Source organism: Budorcas taxicolor, chromosome 22 (assembly GCF_023091745.1).
Source record: "Budorcas taxicolor isolate Tak-1 chromosome 22, Takin1.1, whole genome shotgun sequence".
NCBI classification, from domain to species: Eukaryota; Metazoa; Chordata; class Mammalia; order Artiodactyla; family Bovidae; genus Budorcas; species Budorcas taxicolor.
The window spans coordinates 52,712,091-52,730,008 of NC_068931.1; the positions used below are offsets into that span (position 1 = coordinate 52,712,091).

The 17,918-nt window shown below is 39.4% G+C and overlaps 1 protein-coding gene across 1 annotated transcript in view; it reads left to right on the top strand.

Moving 5' to 3' along the window:
- The window catches only part of DCC (DCC netrin 1 receptor), an 827,169-nt gene that overhangs the window by 10,970 nt on the left and 798,281 nt on the right, over window positions 1-17,918 (top strand). Inside the window, exon 2 of the mRNA XM_052660382.1 lies at window positions 5,066-5,386. Within this exon, the coding sequence (XP_052516342.1) occupies window positions 5,066-5,386 (321 nt within the window). The remainder of the gene's footprint in view (window positions 1-5,065; window positions 5,387-17,918) is intronic.

A 17,918-nucleotide genomic window follows, 5' to 3' on the forward strand; every position in this document is an offset into this window, starting at 1 on the left:
TCCAGGCATTCCAATGTGAAAGTTTTCATTACTTGGAAGATAAAATTACACATAGCAAGTTCTATGGGGATTTGTATGACATTTTCTAATCTTCAAATCTTTTTAGGAGCTTCTTTTTACTTCCATGCTATTTTTCATAAATTTAAGTTTTAGCTCTTATTGCTTTAACCAGAAGCTCTTACACATTGGACTTGGAAAGAAATTTCTGACTCCATAGGGAATTATTTTTCACACTTAACAATGTTTGATATTGTAGGTGAAATGTCATACTTTAAAAATCCATTCTAAGTTAGTCTGCCTCTGTGATTGGTCTTTGAAATTAACAAGAAATTGATCAGGAGAGCAAGCACAGAGGGACTTCACCTTACAGAAACATTTTTACTACTACTTGCTAGATCATTTTGGTCAGTTTCTAAAGCACATTGAGGATCTTCTCTATCTCTAGATACTCAATTAATATAAACCTGGAATATCCCTAGCAGTGTTATCTCTGATGTTTATTTATGTTTAACAAAGCTAAAGCAAAGAGACATCAGTTTCTCCTTTGTGAAGCAATAGTCGCTTAGTCGTGTCTGACTCTTCGTGATCCCATGGACTGTGGCCCACCAGGCTCCTCTGTCCATGGAATTCTCCAGGCAAGAATACTGGAATGGGTTGCCATTCCCTTCTCCAGGGGATCTCCCTGACCCAGAGATTGAACTCAGGTCTCCCACATTGCAGGCAGATTCTTTACCATCTGAACCAAAGGGGAAGAAGCCCACTTAGGAGGGAACCTTCCTTTATGTCTTCATTAGGAAAACACTGAAGGTTTTGCTGTGTTAGTAGCTGCTTATAAACAATTATCTTTCAGAAGAAGAAGAAAAAGAATAATATCCAACAACAACATGACACTCTATTACTTTTTCTCAGACTGGCACGTATAAGAAACAGTACCAGTTAGTTAAATGCATATATGGCTCTTGGCCTAAATGCTAGCCAAGTTAGATTTAGGAATCTTCCCAAGATAGAATTTGGAGGGAAGGAGGGCTAGAGACTCGTTTATTCTTATCATGAACTCTGGTATCAGACTCTGGAGTCCAAGTTTCTTAGTGGATGGACTTTTGGTATTCTCAAGTATCTCTCGCCAAATATGATTGCCTTACATAATTTTACAGCAGGCACAAAGGATTGCTTCTTTTATGAAGCAAGCCTGGAAAATGTTACTACTTGATGGTTCAGTAGAATGACCACTGGCATCTTAAAGAGAAAACCAAAACACAGCAAAGAAACTTCTCTAGTTGGCTTTCTTCTGGATGAAATTCTTAGCATTGTTATTCTACTGTAAAAGCTTTTGTAAAATTGTATTCATTCTGATTCTTTAAAAGCATTTGCCTGTTTCCTAGGGGATCTCTGTGCTGTGCTTAGTTGCTCAGTCATGGTCCACTCTCTGTGACCCTATGAACCGTTGCCCGCTAGGCTCCTCTGTCCATGGGGATTCTCCAGGCAAGAATACTGGACTGGGTTGTCATGCCGTCCTCCGGGGGATCTTCCCAAACCAGAGACTGAACCAGGTCTCCTGCATCATGGGTGGATTCTTTACCATCTGAGCTAGCAGGGAAGCCCAAGAATACTGGAGTGGGTAACTTGACCCTTTTCCAGAGGATCTTCCTGACCCAGGAATTGTACTGGGGTCTCCTGCATTGTAGGCAGAGTCTTCACTAGCTGAGCTACTGGGGAAGCCTACCCTCATCAAACTCTGCCCAAATTCCTGCCACAGATCTTTGCACTACAAGTTCCATATGTTATTTCTACTTATTTGTTTTCTTCAGTTTTAATGTTTTTCTTTCTCTGCTCCTGCATTAAATCATTGTAGTTGATTTCACACTGATTTCTAGATAAAACAATTGGATAAAATTATTCCATGAGATATGAGAGTAATAAAAGTGAAAATGTTAATTGTTCAGTCATGTGTTTACTCTTAGCAACCCCAAGGACTGTAGCCCACCAGGCTTCTCCATTCATGGAATTCTCCAGACAAGAACACTGGAGAGGGTAGCCATTCCTTTCTCCAGGGAATCTTCCCAACCCAGGGATTGAACCAGGGTCTCCTATATTACAGGCAAATTCTTTATCATCTGAGCCACCAGGGAAGCCCATAGTGATGATAACTGGTAGACAAATCCCCCCAAGAGAAACTAGTATTCTATGAGAAGAGGGAGGAGGGTAGCCTAGATTGAATTCAGTGTAATTATCAGTGAGCCATTTATTGAGCCTGTGCAAGGAGATGGAGACAGCTTGAGCCTAACATGGACTGAAACTTTGAAACCAGGATCATTGAAAACAAACCTATTATTTCTCAACAGATTATATTTTATTGGACCATGTCCATCTTTTCTAAAAATGAAGTAACTAAGACAAGTTGCCTAAAGCAGTGAGGCACCTATATCCCAGACTCATATGTTCAAAATGCAATTGTTGTAGGGAACGCAAAATCTCAAATTGCCAGCCAACTGAAGGGGTAATTGTATTGAAGAAAAAGTTAATCTTTATTTAACTTTCCTAAATTATGTACTCAAGCACTGCAAACTGTCATAATCTCCTTGTTTCAAATGAAGTGGATTATTTATTTGTGATAACGGGCACATATGCTCATTAACATGCTGTCATAAACAGCTGTATTAAATTCATTGTGTGTTCTGTGACATAAATAAGGTGTTCAGCATGAGGTTGTTGTTTAAAATATAGGCCCCAGGAAGAACAAAAAAGCAATAAATGCTTTTTAATATTGTTGCCTGGTCTTGAATTCTAAATTTATTTCTGCCTTATTAATGCTACTTGTATGGAAATTGCAGGTATTACTCTAGTGAAATATCTTGACATTTAAGGACATTAGAACTTCTTTCTACTTTCTCATCCTTGGTGCATCTCTCTCTGGCTGTTCACTGTTGACACCTCAGTATGTTTAGAACAGCATTCATTTGATGAATAGCTTCGACCCATCCTACTTCTGAAAGTTTCCAAACTGTATCTTGACTTTGAAGATCATCGAGTTCAACACCCTCATTTTTCAGAAGGAACTGAGCTTCTGAGGACTGAAAAGGCTTGTTTCAGTTACACATCTTTAAATACTAAAGCCAGGACCAAGGATTAATTGTCCAGGCTCCTCTCGCAGTATACCAATGCTTTCCACTAGAGGAATGGGCAGTGATCATTATGTTGGTAACACTAAAACAGCCTGAGGGAAGGACGATTGTATTGGACAGTCAGGGGACCAGGCTGTACCTTTTGGGATATTTTTGCCATTATAATTTATGGTTGGCACAGTGCTCACTTGTTATCTTACAATTGATATTAATGTGAGCAACCTTGTAGCTGCTTTCTTTGGGTTCATGACCTAGTTGGATGAAATGAGTGTATGACAATGAATGATGGGCAAATTTTGACAGAATAAGTAAAGTAACAGACTTATTTTGACTGTGAGGTTCAGGAAAAATAGGTTTGTGGGAGCATGGCAGAAAATACTATGGAGAAACAGTAAGAAGTTGTTCAGTTTTATCTTCGCTGGTAAATGAAGTATTCGAAACTGAGAATATGTCTGCCCATTGGTGCTCGTATGGGTCTGTCCTTTACCAGAATATTGATTATAAGCAATTTAGATGCCTGCTTTTTAAATGATGAAAAACTGAAACATTTTAACAAATTACAGCAAAAATTGTTCTCATCACAGAAAAATTAAGGAAGCTAGTGATTATTGTCCTGGGGAGATTGAAGCTAAAACATTACTTAGAGGAGGTGATGTGTTTAAAGAAATTAAATGCTGCCTCAAAAGAACAAGGAGCTCTTACAAAGATGTGTTCTCTCTGCATTGTTACACAATGTGATTCAAGAGCAACATGAGATTAAATGGAAGAAAAAAAATTTAGTTAAGACTCTAAGGATGATTCAGTATTAGAACAAGATACCTAGGGATATCGTAGATTCTGTAGTCCCAGAGATCATTGAAAATGAAACAGAAAGTAAGTGAACTTGAGTGATTTAGGAATACACCTTTCGGAGCAAAGGGTGAGCCCCAGTGACCTTCTAAGACCTAGTCCAAGTCTTTGATTCAACAACCAAATATTCTGCGAATGCTGTGTTACCCTGGAACCAGCACTTAAACTAACCATACTTGTTCTGCCACCTCCAGATTCTTAAACAATCTCCTCCTCTGTCTTTTGATTTCTTACATTCATGTATGTTTATGAAAAAAAATTCTAACTATAATATCACCTAGTCTTCCCAGCTCATGAGCAACATTTGGATGGAAGTTAAGATACATCAGGGATTTGTGACTTTAGGTGGTAGCTTTATTGTGTCTTGCTTCTGCAAATGGGATTTCTCACCTATTTAAAACTCAGCTGAGCTTTGTTCTAAATAATTTTTCCCATCCTGTTTGGGGCTGACTTTTCTGTTGTAGTTATTAATGGAATACCATGTCTGAATGGATTTTTTGGATAATTTAATTGAGAGTATAATCAGAATGCAGAGATAGAAATATCCTCAAATCTTAGCTGCCCCACCACTAACCATTACTGCTTTAAGATCTCTAGTTTGACTCGGAAAATTTATTAATCTCTTCTAAATTTTCAAGTATGGATTGATACGTGATGATAGCCTTGCCTAGATTTCTATAAATTCTTAATTTTTCATATGATTACTTTTGGGACCAATAGTTTCATTAGTTGTGGTTATCTCAGTTGGACAATTTTTGCCTTCTTTAATACAACATCCTTGCTTTTATTTACTTTTTAAGCTTTTATCGAATTTATTGCAATATTGCTTTGGTTTTATGTTTTGGTTTTTTGGCCGCAAGTATGTGGGATCTTAGTTGTCTGAGCAGACAGGGAACTCGCACCCCCTGCGTTGGAAGGCGAAGGTTTAGCCGCTGGATCAAGAAGGAAGTCCCCTTTTGTTTTTAAGTTTCACTTATTCTTGCACGTTTTTCAAAGACCCAGATTGTTGGGAAAAAGTTTTGTGAAGGCCAGGGCTGGCCTCGTGAGATCGTTTAGCAGAAGTGAACGTATTTCTCTGTGCTTTCACGTTCCAGCTTTCCAGATCAAGTCTTTCACATCCCTGCGCTTCCTGTCGGAGCCCTCGGATGCCGTCACTATGCGCGGAGGGAACGTCCTCCTGAACTGCTCCGCGGAGTCTGACCGGGGAGTCCCCGTCATCAAGTGGAGGAAAGACGGCATCCACCTCGCCTTGGGAATGGACGAAAGGAAGCAGCAACTTCCAAATGGGTCTCTGTTGATACAAAACATACTTCACTCCAGGCACCATAAGCCAGACGAGGGACTTTATCAATGTGAGGCGTCTTTAGCGGACGCTGGGTCAATTGTTAGTCGGACAGCAAGAGTTGCAGTAGCAGGTGAGTGGATATTTCCTTTTTTCCCTCTTCCTTTTCCATCTCTTCTTTTTACTCCTGTTTTTTGAGATTGAAAAGAAATGACTTATCTTTGCGGAAACAATGTATATTTGTAAGAAAAAGAAAAGTAATGTAAAAACATGTATGCTTATTTTCTCATAGTCTTGGTTGACTTTTTCTCTGAATTAACTTGGAAAATAGTAGAGAATCTCAGGTTAGTCTCATTAACCTGACATTATGAGATTTTCCAAAACAAAATTTCGTTCAACTTGACTTGATGATGTGAGTTTGAGCAAACTCTGGAAGTTCGTGATGGACAGGGAGGCCTGGTGTGCTGCAATTCATGGGGTCGCAAAGAGTCGGACACGAACAACTGAACTGAACTGAATGATGAAAAATTGGAGTTTGTGCATATGTGTGTTCTTGTTTTTTTTTTTTGTTTTTTAACCTTTAGAGCAGTGGATTTTATTTTAATTATGTTGGCTATAATGTATAAGTTTCAAATGAAAAGTAAAACTGATTAGTGCCTCCAAATATCTTTACACTTGATAATGTATTGACTCAATAACAGAATAATAAGATGAAAAGTTTTTCTTTTATATATGTTTTGAAAGGTTGTAGACTTTGAGAGAAACAGTACTGAATATTCTGTAATCCATTTGCCCTACTTATTTTAATTATTAAACTTTTTATTTTGTATTGGGGTATAGCTGATTTAACAATGTTGTGATAGTTTCAGGTGAACAGTGAAGGGGATGAAAATATCCATCCCAACTCCCTAACTATTTCTCTTCCCCCTTTTTCCCCAGGAACCATAAATTTATTCTTTAAGTCTGTGAGTCTGTGTCTATTTTGTAAGTAATTTCATATGTATCATTTCTTTTTATATCCACATATAAGGGGTGTCCCATGATATTTTTCCTTCTCTGTATGACTCACCTCACTCAGTGTGACATCTCTGAGTCCATCCATGTTGCTGCAAATGACATTATTTCACTCCTTTTAATGGCTAAGTAATATTCCTTTGTATATGTGTACCACATCTTCTTTATCCATTCCTCTGTTAATGGACTCCATTTATTTTTATTAGAGGACAGCTCATAATTATTTTTTTTAAGAGTTTTGTGGGGAGAGGAGTTAAATTTTTACTCATTTCAATAATGATTCAGCTAAAAGGTGGGCTTTGGTTCTATTTTGATTGTTTTTGTTTTTAATTTTGATATTAGACACAAAACAAGGCAAATGTCTCCAACCCTAAATTTAGACCTTCAAGTAGGTTAACAGGTTTGAAGGGCTCCCTAATCGGCTCCTTTCTAACTTAACCGCCAGTTCTAGTCACTGAAGTGAATAGGCCATAATGTAGTCCTTTATACTGGTTTCCTTTCCCAGGCTGCAGGTTTTTCTATATCCAGGAAAACTAATGAGGATTCATTTTCAGCAATAAGATATGCTCAGACCGTCAGGCAGGGCCACCACTTCCCCCTGTGCTCTTCTAGTGAAGATGCAACAGAGTGAAAAATCTAAAAAAACAAACGGGATTTTTGCCAGAGGATGATAAAAAAAATTAGATCTCATAGATAAACAATGAGTACATAAATTCAGCTTCCTGCCACTCTTTTCTGACTTCTTTTCCCCGCTAGAGACTCTCTTTCGTATTTAGTTAGAGCAGACTCTCCTAGGGCAAAGATGTCCCTGTAAGCAGGGTCTTCCCCTGGGGATATAGTGGTCAGCCATCCTGGTGTAACCTGGACTGACCTTCTTTGAGGACTTGAACGTACTATATCCTGAGAACTCCTTCGGTCCCAGGTAAAGCTACAATAGTTGGTCACCTACCTAATGGTACCCTCCACCCGCTTTAGCAATGCTGGACTGAAGCATGGATACAGAATCTCTCCTTTAACTCAAGAGCCATGGGAGGTGGCGTCTGAATCATGGAAACTGAGGCTGTTGGCCACCTGGGATCTCTGAGGGATGGGTGCTGGAATTTGACAGAGCATAGAGTGTAGAGAGAACTGGAAGTCCAAGTTAATGATGATTGATTAAAAAGGAAAGTGGGGCACTTCTCTGGTGGTCCAGGGCTTAAGTCTCCACGCTGCCAGTGTAAGGACGCAGGTTCAGTTCTTCATTGGGGAACTTAAGATCCCACCTACCATGCAGTATAGCCCAAATATTTTTAAAAGTAATAATATAGGTAAAAAGAAAAGTGGAGCAACTGCTGAAGGTTAAGTTAAAAACTGTTTTCCTGGAGTGCTCCAGATGAAGCAGAAAGCGTACAGTTTGATTTTCCCACATTTGAGAATTTTCAGACACTGAGAGTCCATCAGTTGTCCACAATACAAGGTCAAAGTGAAAGTTGCTCAGTCGTGTCCGACTCTTTGCGACCCCATAGACTATAGAGCCCATGGAATTCTCCAGGCCAGAATACTGGAGTGGGTAACCTTTCTCTTCTCTAGGTAATCTTCTGAACCCAGGGATTGAGCCCAGGTCTCCCCCTTTGCAGACAGATTCTTTACCAGCTGAGCCACAAGGGAGGCCCACAGTATAAGGCAGCTCTGCTGATTTGAATGAATCAGGCCAGTGTTTTGATGCCTCTTCTGAAAGGCACACACATACGTGCTGCTAATGAAAATATCCTGAAAATTTGTGGTTTCTGCTTCCTTTGATCTAGATCCAGTTTTGCATGTTCTGTTTCAATGGCAAGATGAAGAATAACCCCTTCCCAGTGAGATGTTAAAATAAAGTGACTTTGACTTTTGACTTTCATATTCTGTGCAAGGATAGGCTGGCAGATTCAGTCACTGAGTTACAATCTCATATTAGATTGTATCATTTCAAGGCAATAAGTCTGTTCGCAGCGTTTTAAACACTTACCTTGCTGTTTGGCAACACAGCATACATCACTGTTCTGTCTGCTGAGGTTAAGATTGCCAAACCACTGGAATGCACAAGGGGAATATATCTTCCCCATAATAAAGACCATGGGCCTGATTTAATCTCATTTTAAAGCATTAGCAGTCAATAAACCAGTCACTCCTAAAAGGTAACAGGTAGCTTTGCTTTAGATGAGAAAAAAATATCTGTTCTCTACCCTCAGGTGCTGTGTAGAGCCCATTTAATAGAATGCTTCTCTTCCATTTTTGCTTTCTCAAAGTCTTTTGATAAAAAGAAATGTGGCAAATGAAATCTGCATTTAATCAATCAGCTCATTTTATGCAATGATCTTGCCATGCACCATTCATTCTGTTTTTTAGTAACTTCTCAAGTGCTCTTTAAGCCCCTGAATGTGCACTTAGCTGGAGAGAAAGGGAGAGTAAGAAAGAGAAGCGAAATGCTACCAGCCCATTCAATATCCTGTTAAACATCTCAGTGTAAGGGACTACTGACTGTCAGTATTTCTGCGAATTGTGAGTTCTATCAATAAGGAACACCTGGGATATTAAATCTCTGTTTGAAAGCAACTTGGCCAGTGCTGGCTGAAACTTGAGACTTGTATTTGTATCCAATTAGCTCTAATCTAAAATGGTACAGTATTTCTCTGCCTTGTATAGAAACTTTAGATTGAGGGCACTTGGAGAGTGCAGCAGAGTCAGACTTTGTTTATATATAACTTCTCCTCCTATTCTTTTCATTCAATACCTAGAAAATCACTGGACTTGTTTAGTAGTTTTTCAGTAGATATTTGTTTTACCAATGAAGATGTGGGACTTTCTACCATCGATGGAGAGTTTTTGGCCAACGTCATCTTCTTCCTTTTCTTCTTCTTCTACCTCTTTGCTATTGAACTTGATATGGTTAGTTAAATTTCCCTGTTTGGTGTCCCTACTCTTGATGGGAACAGTTTGATTGATTGTTTGACATCAGATTGATTGATATCTCCATAGTCTACTAGTTAATTAAGTATTAGAAGATGGACTCTACTGGAATATTCACAGGCTACTTGAGAAAATAGAAGGTGTGTGCCAGCTTCCTTGTTTCTTCCCATAACTTTCAGGAGGAGCTTGCATCTGGGCAGGCATGTCTTTCCTGTGTCATCCATTGTCAGCTATCTGAGCCTGTGGATTCTCCTCTGTAAATCAGACATAATAATAATCTATCTCCTAAGGCTGTGATGCTTTCAAAAAATGTCTCAGATGTAAAGCCATGGTGCAGAGTAGATTCCTGTTCAGTAGCAGCAATGGTATATGTAGAGTTGATAATGGTTATTATTGTGTTATTACAATTATTACTACTAGGAAATGATAGCTTTCAGTATTCCCATGTGATGGTGCAAAACATATTTGGGGGAGGAGGGAAGAGAGTAATACAGGCTGCAGAACCTAAGCCATAAACAGTGTCATCTTGGATCAGATATCTGCTCTGCAGTCCATAAGGACCAACTGGCAAGACTGAGCTGAGCTTCCCAAGGGTTGAATCTATGCTGTTTGTTAGCCCACAGTGCCAAAATCAGTTTGACTACAAAATCATTTTTCAAAAGTTGATCTACCATTACGTCAGTGGAGCCAATGTGATTTGTGTTGAGTCTAGATCAAGCAATATCTGCCGTAATTTTTGAGGAAAAAAAAAATGTGGGGCAATCGTCTCAACCAAGCCTCCTTAATACCCTTCCAACTGAAAAAGGTTCACCTAAGAGAGTTCCAGAAAAACATCTATTTCTGCTTTATTGACTATGCCAAAGCCTTTGACTCTGTGGGTCACAATAAACTGTGGAAAATTCTGAGAGAGATGGGAATACCAGATCACCTGACCTGCCTCTTGAGTAATCTGTATGCAGGCCAGGAAGCAAGAGTTAGAAGTGGACATGGAACAACAGACTGGTTCCAAATAGGAAAAGGAGTACGTCACGGCTGTATATTGTCACCCCACTTATTTAACATCATGAGAAATGCTGGACTGGAAGAAACACAAGCTAGAATCAAGATTGCTGGGAGAAATATCAATAACCTCAGATATACATATGACACCACCCTTATGGCAGAAAGTGAAGAGGAACTCTAAAGCCTCTTGATGAAAGTGAAAGAGGAGAGTGAAAAAGTTGGCTTAAAGCTCAACATTCAGAAAACAAAGATCTTGGTATCCAGTCCCATCACTTCATGGGAAGTAGGTGGGGAAACAGTGGAAACAGTGTCAGACTTTATTTTCTTGGGCTCCAAAATCACTGCAGATGGTGATTGCAGCCATGAAATTAAAAGACGCTTACTCCTTGGAAGAAAAGTTATGACCAACCTAGAGAGTATATTCAAAAGCAGAGACATTACTTTGCCGACTAAGGTCCGTCTAGTCAAGGCTATGGTTTTTCCTGTGGTCATGTATGGATGTGAGAGTTGGACTGTGAAGAAGGCTGAGTGCCGAAGAATTGATGCTTTTGAACTGTGGTGTTGGAAAAGACTCTTGAGAGTCCCTTGGACTGCAAGGAGATCCAACCAGTCCATTTTGAAGGAGATCAACCCTGGGATTTCTTTGGAAGGAATGATGCTAAAGCTGAAGCTCCAGTACTTTGGCCACCTCATGCAAAGAGTTGACTCATTGGAAAAGACTTTGATGCTGGGAGGGATTGGGGGCAGGAGAAGAAGGGAACGACAGAGGATGAGATGGCTGGATGGCATCACTGACTCGATGGACGTGAGTCTGAGTGAACTCTGGGAGTTGGTGATGGACAGGGAGGCCTGGCGTGCTGCGATTCATGGGGTCGCAAAGAGTCGGACACGACTGAGCGACTGAACTGAACTGAAGCTGTGTCTACAGGAGTTGGTCTAGATTGAGAGTTTAACATAATCTCACCTTCAGGGAAAAAAAAGAATAAATAATGCCAATATGTAAGAAAACCAGATCACTATGGAGCTCTTTCAGATAATCATGAAAGAACCATCTTACTCATTTTTCCTAATTAAACCACCACCACACAGCCACCATCCAAATCACCCACCTACTCACATGACCACTTGCCCTTCCACTTCTCCTGCAGGGCTCTGAGAAGCTCAGTTCAGTTCAGTTCAGTTGCTCAGTCGTGTCTGACTCTTTGTGATCCCAAGGACTGCAGCACACCAGGCTTCCCTGTCCATCACCAACTCCCAGAGCCTGATCAAACTCATGTCCATTGAGTTGGTGATGCCATCCAACCGTCCCATCCTCTGTCGTCCCCTTCTCCTCCTGCCTTCAATCTTTACAATGAGTCAGAACTTAAGTGCTTCATCTGCTTGTATTCACACTCTTGGGGATGAATGGGGACCCTCTCTCCTCCCCAGTGTGAGGAAACACTGACTGCAGGATTTATTACAGAGCACATATGCCCAGGTAGATTCCTTTTTTGTTAATTTTTAAGCACTTACAGCTTGAATATTGAAACCATTGACTTGCTTTTTTAAATAATACTTCGCTCTTTGCACAATGTATTTAGTGGCATTACCTCATGATGCTCAAAAATGTTCTGAAATTTAGATACTCAAAATGACAGAGAACACACTGAAAAGAGGTAGTTAATGACTGTCTATGGGCAGAAACTAGAATTCAGATTGTCTAACTGGCACACACTTATTCTCTTCTGTTTTGCTTCTCACTGTAAGGACTGGGCTTCCCTGGTAGCTCAGCTGGTAAAGAATCCGCCTGCAATGTGGGAGACCTGGGTTCAGTCCCTGGGTTGGAAAGGTCTCCTGGAGAAGGGAATGGCTACCCACTCCAGTATTCTGGGCTGGAGAATTCCATGAACTGTATAGTAAGAAGTAGGGTTAAGGATACTGTGAATAGTTTCCCACTTATTCAGTCACTTATTTTTTTAATTAATGAAACTCTCAAAAATATAAACTAAGGGGAAAATAATAGTAGATTTCATTTATCCAATTATTCGTTTGAAAATGTCAGTTCTTTATGGATGCAGGGGTTCAGAACAGCCCTCCCCAAGATGTGTTACTTTTGGCATATGGATTATTTTGAGCTAAAAGCAGATAGTGAAGGACAGGAAAGCCTGCTGCGCTGCAGTTCATGGGGTTGAAAAGAGTCGGACACAGCTTAGTGACTGAAGGACCACAAAAGAAGGCAGTGGAGATCCGGCGGGCTCAAGAGAAAGTACTCTCTGTCCCGGTGGGCTCAAGAGAAAGTACTCTCTGTCTCTTAACAAATGAAGACTTTAAATTGGGGATTTTTTTTTCCCAGAAAAAGAGTTATTACCAGAGATACATTTTATCTAAGTGCCCCATCTACATGGCAGGACAGATACCTTATTACCAAATGTCTGCTCTTCATATTCCTGTGACTGACCCTCTTGTCCTTGGAAGCCCTGTTGTGTATCTCATTCCTTAGCTCAGGATGGAATACATACCACGTTTTGCTTTTCTGTCTTTGAACTTCTCATATATGTGGGCTCTCTTACATTCTCATGTATCTGGGATTTTCATATGTACAAAATTAATTATTATGTTCTCCTATTAATCTGTCATGTCAATTTAATTCTTAGACTATTTAGAAGAACCTAGAAGGGTAAAGGAAATATTTTTTTTCTCTCTCCAGCATGGGAAAACACTATGATTTGGATGTTTTCTTCTAAGATAAGAAGACTTCACTATCATAAGTATACATTAAATAATAACACAAGATAAATCTTTCCTGAAATGGAGAGAATACGTGATTTTTAAAATAAGCTTATAAATAATCTTCATAGGTGCAAGATTTTGTTTATCTTTTATCTTGTTAAGTGGTTTTATAATTCAGGCCAAATTTGCATTTTTTTTTTCTATTTCTTGAAAATCAAGAAAATAAAAGGCCAACTAAATTGCATTTACTTGAGTTGTTATTTCATTCAGGAGCATTTTTTTTTACTTCCTTATTACAATAGATGTTTCAAGATGCAAATTGTAGCACTCTGCTTTTAAATAACACAGGCATTATAATTAAAATTCCCCTGAGTTAAAAAAAAATAATTAGTTACTTGAGGAGTTGTTTCAGTGAATTCTCTTCCAGAATGCCTCCCATTTAAATGAGTTATGAAATAATTAGTGAAAGCATATTATGGTGAGAGGAGCTAAAATTGCCTCAGCAGAATGGAGCATTTTGTGAAATGATAACCTGACCTTTACGTTTTTACTTAAAAGAAAACAGGAAAGGGAGCTTGTCTTAAGAGAAGAGAAAATAAACTACAGTGCCTCGGGCGACTCAAATGTTATAGAGAGGAAACAGTAAGGGAAAAAAAATGCTCATATTCCTTTTCTCTACAGAAACAAATATAAGGATCTTGCCTAGAAGGTCAAGTTCACTCAGTGAAGCAAGTTGGAAAATGTATCCCAGTGCCCTAGAATGCTCTCAAAATTCTATTTTGGGGAAGGTTCAGATACAGAGTAAAGTTTTAGATTTTTTACTGTTGGAATATTATTTATTTTCAAATGGTAAGCAGGAAAATTCATTGTTCTAACTGCATAATTCTTAATGGTCTTTATTATCTTCATTTAGCTAAATGTTCCTTTTGCTTTGTGGTTAAAACAAGAGCTAGAAAGAAAATATAAGGAAGAACTGTGGTATTGTAAGTAATTGTATGTGTGCTAATCTTATAATTTTCATTTAGTTTTATTGCCAAATAAAACTAGAATAATCACTAATATTGTCCTAATGCCTACTTACTCACACACTCCCACACCCTCAACTTAAATAATTGCAGTTTAAAGAGTAGGTTTTTAGTTGCCTCCTTCCTAAGTCAGTTAACTGTGCAATAAAATTAGTATAGAAATATATAACTAAAAAAATATGCAGAGTAGAAAGACATCTTCTACGTGATAAAAATTACAAAAACACACCTGACAGGGCTTTTTATATTAGAAACGCCAACAAAATAACTTTAAAAAATCTTCCAACCTTTCATTTCCTTTCCTTTGTTATGAATTCTGATTCATATGACAATGGAAATAGCTAATTATTCATTCTAAAATTCAGTATCTTAAGAGCACTTTTTTTTTCATTCCATCCTTAAGCTAATTCCAGTGTGATTTTTGCTGGTGCTGTAATAAAAATCAAGAGTTAATATCTAAAACAGTAATACTCTTTAGTGATACTAATATTAAATAGTAAAATAGTACAGTGGTGTGTGTGTGTGTGTGTGTGTGTTAGTTGCTTAGTTGTGTCTGACTCTTTGTGACCGAGTAAACAAAAACTCTTGAATTCTAGAAGACCCCTTTGGAATGCAAGAGGGTTTTTTTTGTTGTTAGTTGTTTGATAAGTGTCAGGCTAACAAAGATAAATCAGAGAAAGTAGATAGACCAGGTGGCATCACTGTGACTCTCTGATGAAATGATGATTGATGATTCCTTTAATGAAACATTTTTACTTTTATGAACCTATCACTGGTACTGATTTTTTTCCTATTAGGTTCTTTATGCCTATGCTAAGTGTATTATTTAAATTTAGTATTACCTAAAGATCTCTGAATGAAGATATTTATATTAGATGCGCGTTTCTTCTGCAAACTAAGGAAACATTCAAACTTAGGGAATGTTCTAAAAACTAAGTTACAAGAAATCATGGAAAATCACAGTGTATGTAGTCCCTAAATCGTCTTAGACTTTTCCCATCAAGATTCATACGCAGAGATGAGCGTACAGATACCATCAGTGAAAGCATACCTCTTTAGGAGAAGGCTTTCTGTGTGCTGTGCTTAGTCGGTCAGTCGTGTTCAACTCTGCAACCCCATCAACTGTAACCCACCAGGTATTGCTTTTTTAATGGTCTACTTTTATACTTACAAGATATATATATATATTCCATATTCAATAATCTAATTTGTGGGTCATTTATCATATAATTGCTAAATTTGCCTATTATTCAGTAGATGTGAGAATTAGGATAAATCAGAGTTGATTTCTGCTGATTAGGCAGCCATTAGTGTGCAAAAAGGAGCCATGTATTCTTAATGTATTAGTAACTTGCTTTGGACCATTATGAATTTAGCATAAAACAAGAGCAACAAAACAATGATAAACATTTTTGATAGCAAATAAATAATCACAGTAAATCCCAAATATATCTCCTCATTTCGCAATATACTGGGAATGTGTATATGTATTAATATACACACACATACACACAGACACACATATATATATATAAGAGTTGACTCATTGGAAAAGACTCTGATGCTGGGAGGGATTGGGGGCAGGAGGAGAAGGGGACGACAGAGGATGAGATGGCTGGATGGCATCACTGACTCGATGGACGTGAGTCTGAGTGAACTCCGGGAGTTGGTGATGGACAGGGAGGCCTGGCGTGCTGCGATTCATGGGGTCGCAAAGAGTTGGACACGACTGAGCGACTGAACTGAACTGAACTGATACATATATATACTGAACTGAACTGAACTGATACATATATATACACACACACTCATATAGTACAACATGACCTAGTATTTTCAGAGCTACATTTTGAAAGTTCTTTGGAGACTTTGTATAAAAGACAAAACCTCTTGCCTTAGTCCCAGAAGTCAGAATGTTTTAAACTGAAAGGCACTTTGGGAAACCGTCCCAAAGCATCAGAAAAGCAGTCTTTTTTTTTCAATTAATTTTTCTTGTGTGTGTGTGAGAAGCAGTGCATATTTCACACACTCCTTAACTGGGGCTTGTCTCTAAATGCCATTCAGATATCAAGGAACCATCTGTAGTGAGGCCCCGTAGAGCTGTGGGGCAGTGAGAATGTGACTTATAAGGAGAAATTTATATTTGGTCTTTATCCCAATAATGTTGCAGGGCTCCTAAAAGCTTAGGATTTCCTAAGTGGTGAGAGAGTCTTTTGTTACATGAACGAGGTTGACTTCCGAACCCCACCTCGGGGTGGGGGCTGGTTGCCTGGGGAACCGAGCTTGCCAGTGAAGAGAGTGTTGGTACTTTCTGTCTTACCCCCATGACTTCTGGTGGAGGAAAGGATCTGGAGGTTGAATTGATCAGTGATGTCTGTGATTTAATCAATCCTGCCTGTGTAGTGAAGCCTTCATAGAGACTCAAAAGGAGAAGGGGCCTAGCGAGTCTAGGTTGGTAACAGGTGGGGGTGTTGGGCTAGAGTCACGGTCATGGTTATAACGTCAGGCTCATGGGTGTGGAAGCTCCACAACCTTTCCGTATACCTTCCCCTGTGCGTCTCTTCCATCTGGCTCTTCCTCAGTCGTATCCTCTCAAGATAAACTGGTGACCCAGTGAGTAAAATGTTTCTCTAAGTTCTGTGAACCACTCCAGTAAATTAACTGAGCCCAAGGAGGAGGTCATTAGGAACCTCTGATTTATAAAGCCATTTAATCAGAAGCACAGTTAACAGCCTGGACTCATGACTGGCATCTGAAGTGGGCAAGCAGGGAAACCGTCTTGCAGGACCAGATCCTTAACCTGTGGAATCTGATGCTGTCTCCCAGCAGACGGCTAGGTGTCAGAATCCAGTTGGACTGTAAGGGCACCCACTGATGTCCAGAAAGTTGCTGGGGGTGTGGGAAATCACCTTCACACACACATTGGAATTAAGTTCAGGAACCCAAAAGAGCTGGTCTAATTTCTAGAGGATGATAAAATCCCAAGGTTGTATGCCTAACTCAGAATCTAGTGAGCTCAGGTTAGTGTAATTACATGTAAATAGTTCTATAGATAATGGTATAAGTGGGGATGTATGTGTATAAGAGAATCTGTATTCTGTCGCCTATTGATCCCCCATTATGACCTTTAAACAACTGAATTTACCCTGTCTGTAAGCAGTAGCACCCCACTCCAGTACTCTTGCCTGGAACATCCCGTGGATGGAGGAGCCTGGTAGGCTACAGTCCATGGGGTCACTAAGAGTCGGAGATGACTGAGTGACTTCACTTTCACTTTTCACTTTCATGCATGGGAGAAGGAAATGGCAACCCACTCCAGTATTCTTTCCTGGAGAATCCCAGGGACGGGGGAGCCTGGTGGGCTGCCATCTATGGGGTCGCACAGAGTCGGACACGACTGAAGCGACTTAGTAGTAGTAGTAGTAGTATTCTAACCTAGGTTACTCAGAGATATTTAGACATAAATACAGAGCACACACAGTCATCCTTCTGTTTGCAACTTCACTTTCACTTTTCACTTTCATGCATTGGAGAAGGAAATGGCAACCCACTCCCGTGTTCTTGCCTGGAGAATCCCAGGGACGGAGGTGCCTGGTGGGCTGCCGTCTATGGGGTCACACAGAGTTGGACACGACTGAAGCAACTTAGCAGCAGCAGCAAAGCCTCTATGTCATATTAAAAAAACAAAATTTAGCTGATTAAATTTAAAGATCTAACTGGTTTTACTAAATGATTCATGAATCAAGCAACATTCCATCTAGCAGATAGGAACTCCAAGGAACTGAACAAAATTTTTTTAAAAAGCCGTATAGGCAGAAGTGGAGGAAAAAGGAAATTTCTAACAAGGAGTGGATTGTTTCAGACAAGGTTGTTTTCCTTTGCAGGAAGTGTGTGTTAGTTGCTCAGTCATGTCCAAGTCTTCAACCCCATGAGCTGTAGCCCACAAGCTCTTCTGTCCATGGGATTCTTCAGGCAAGAATACTGGAG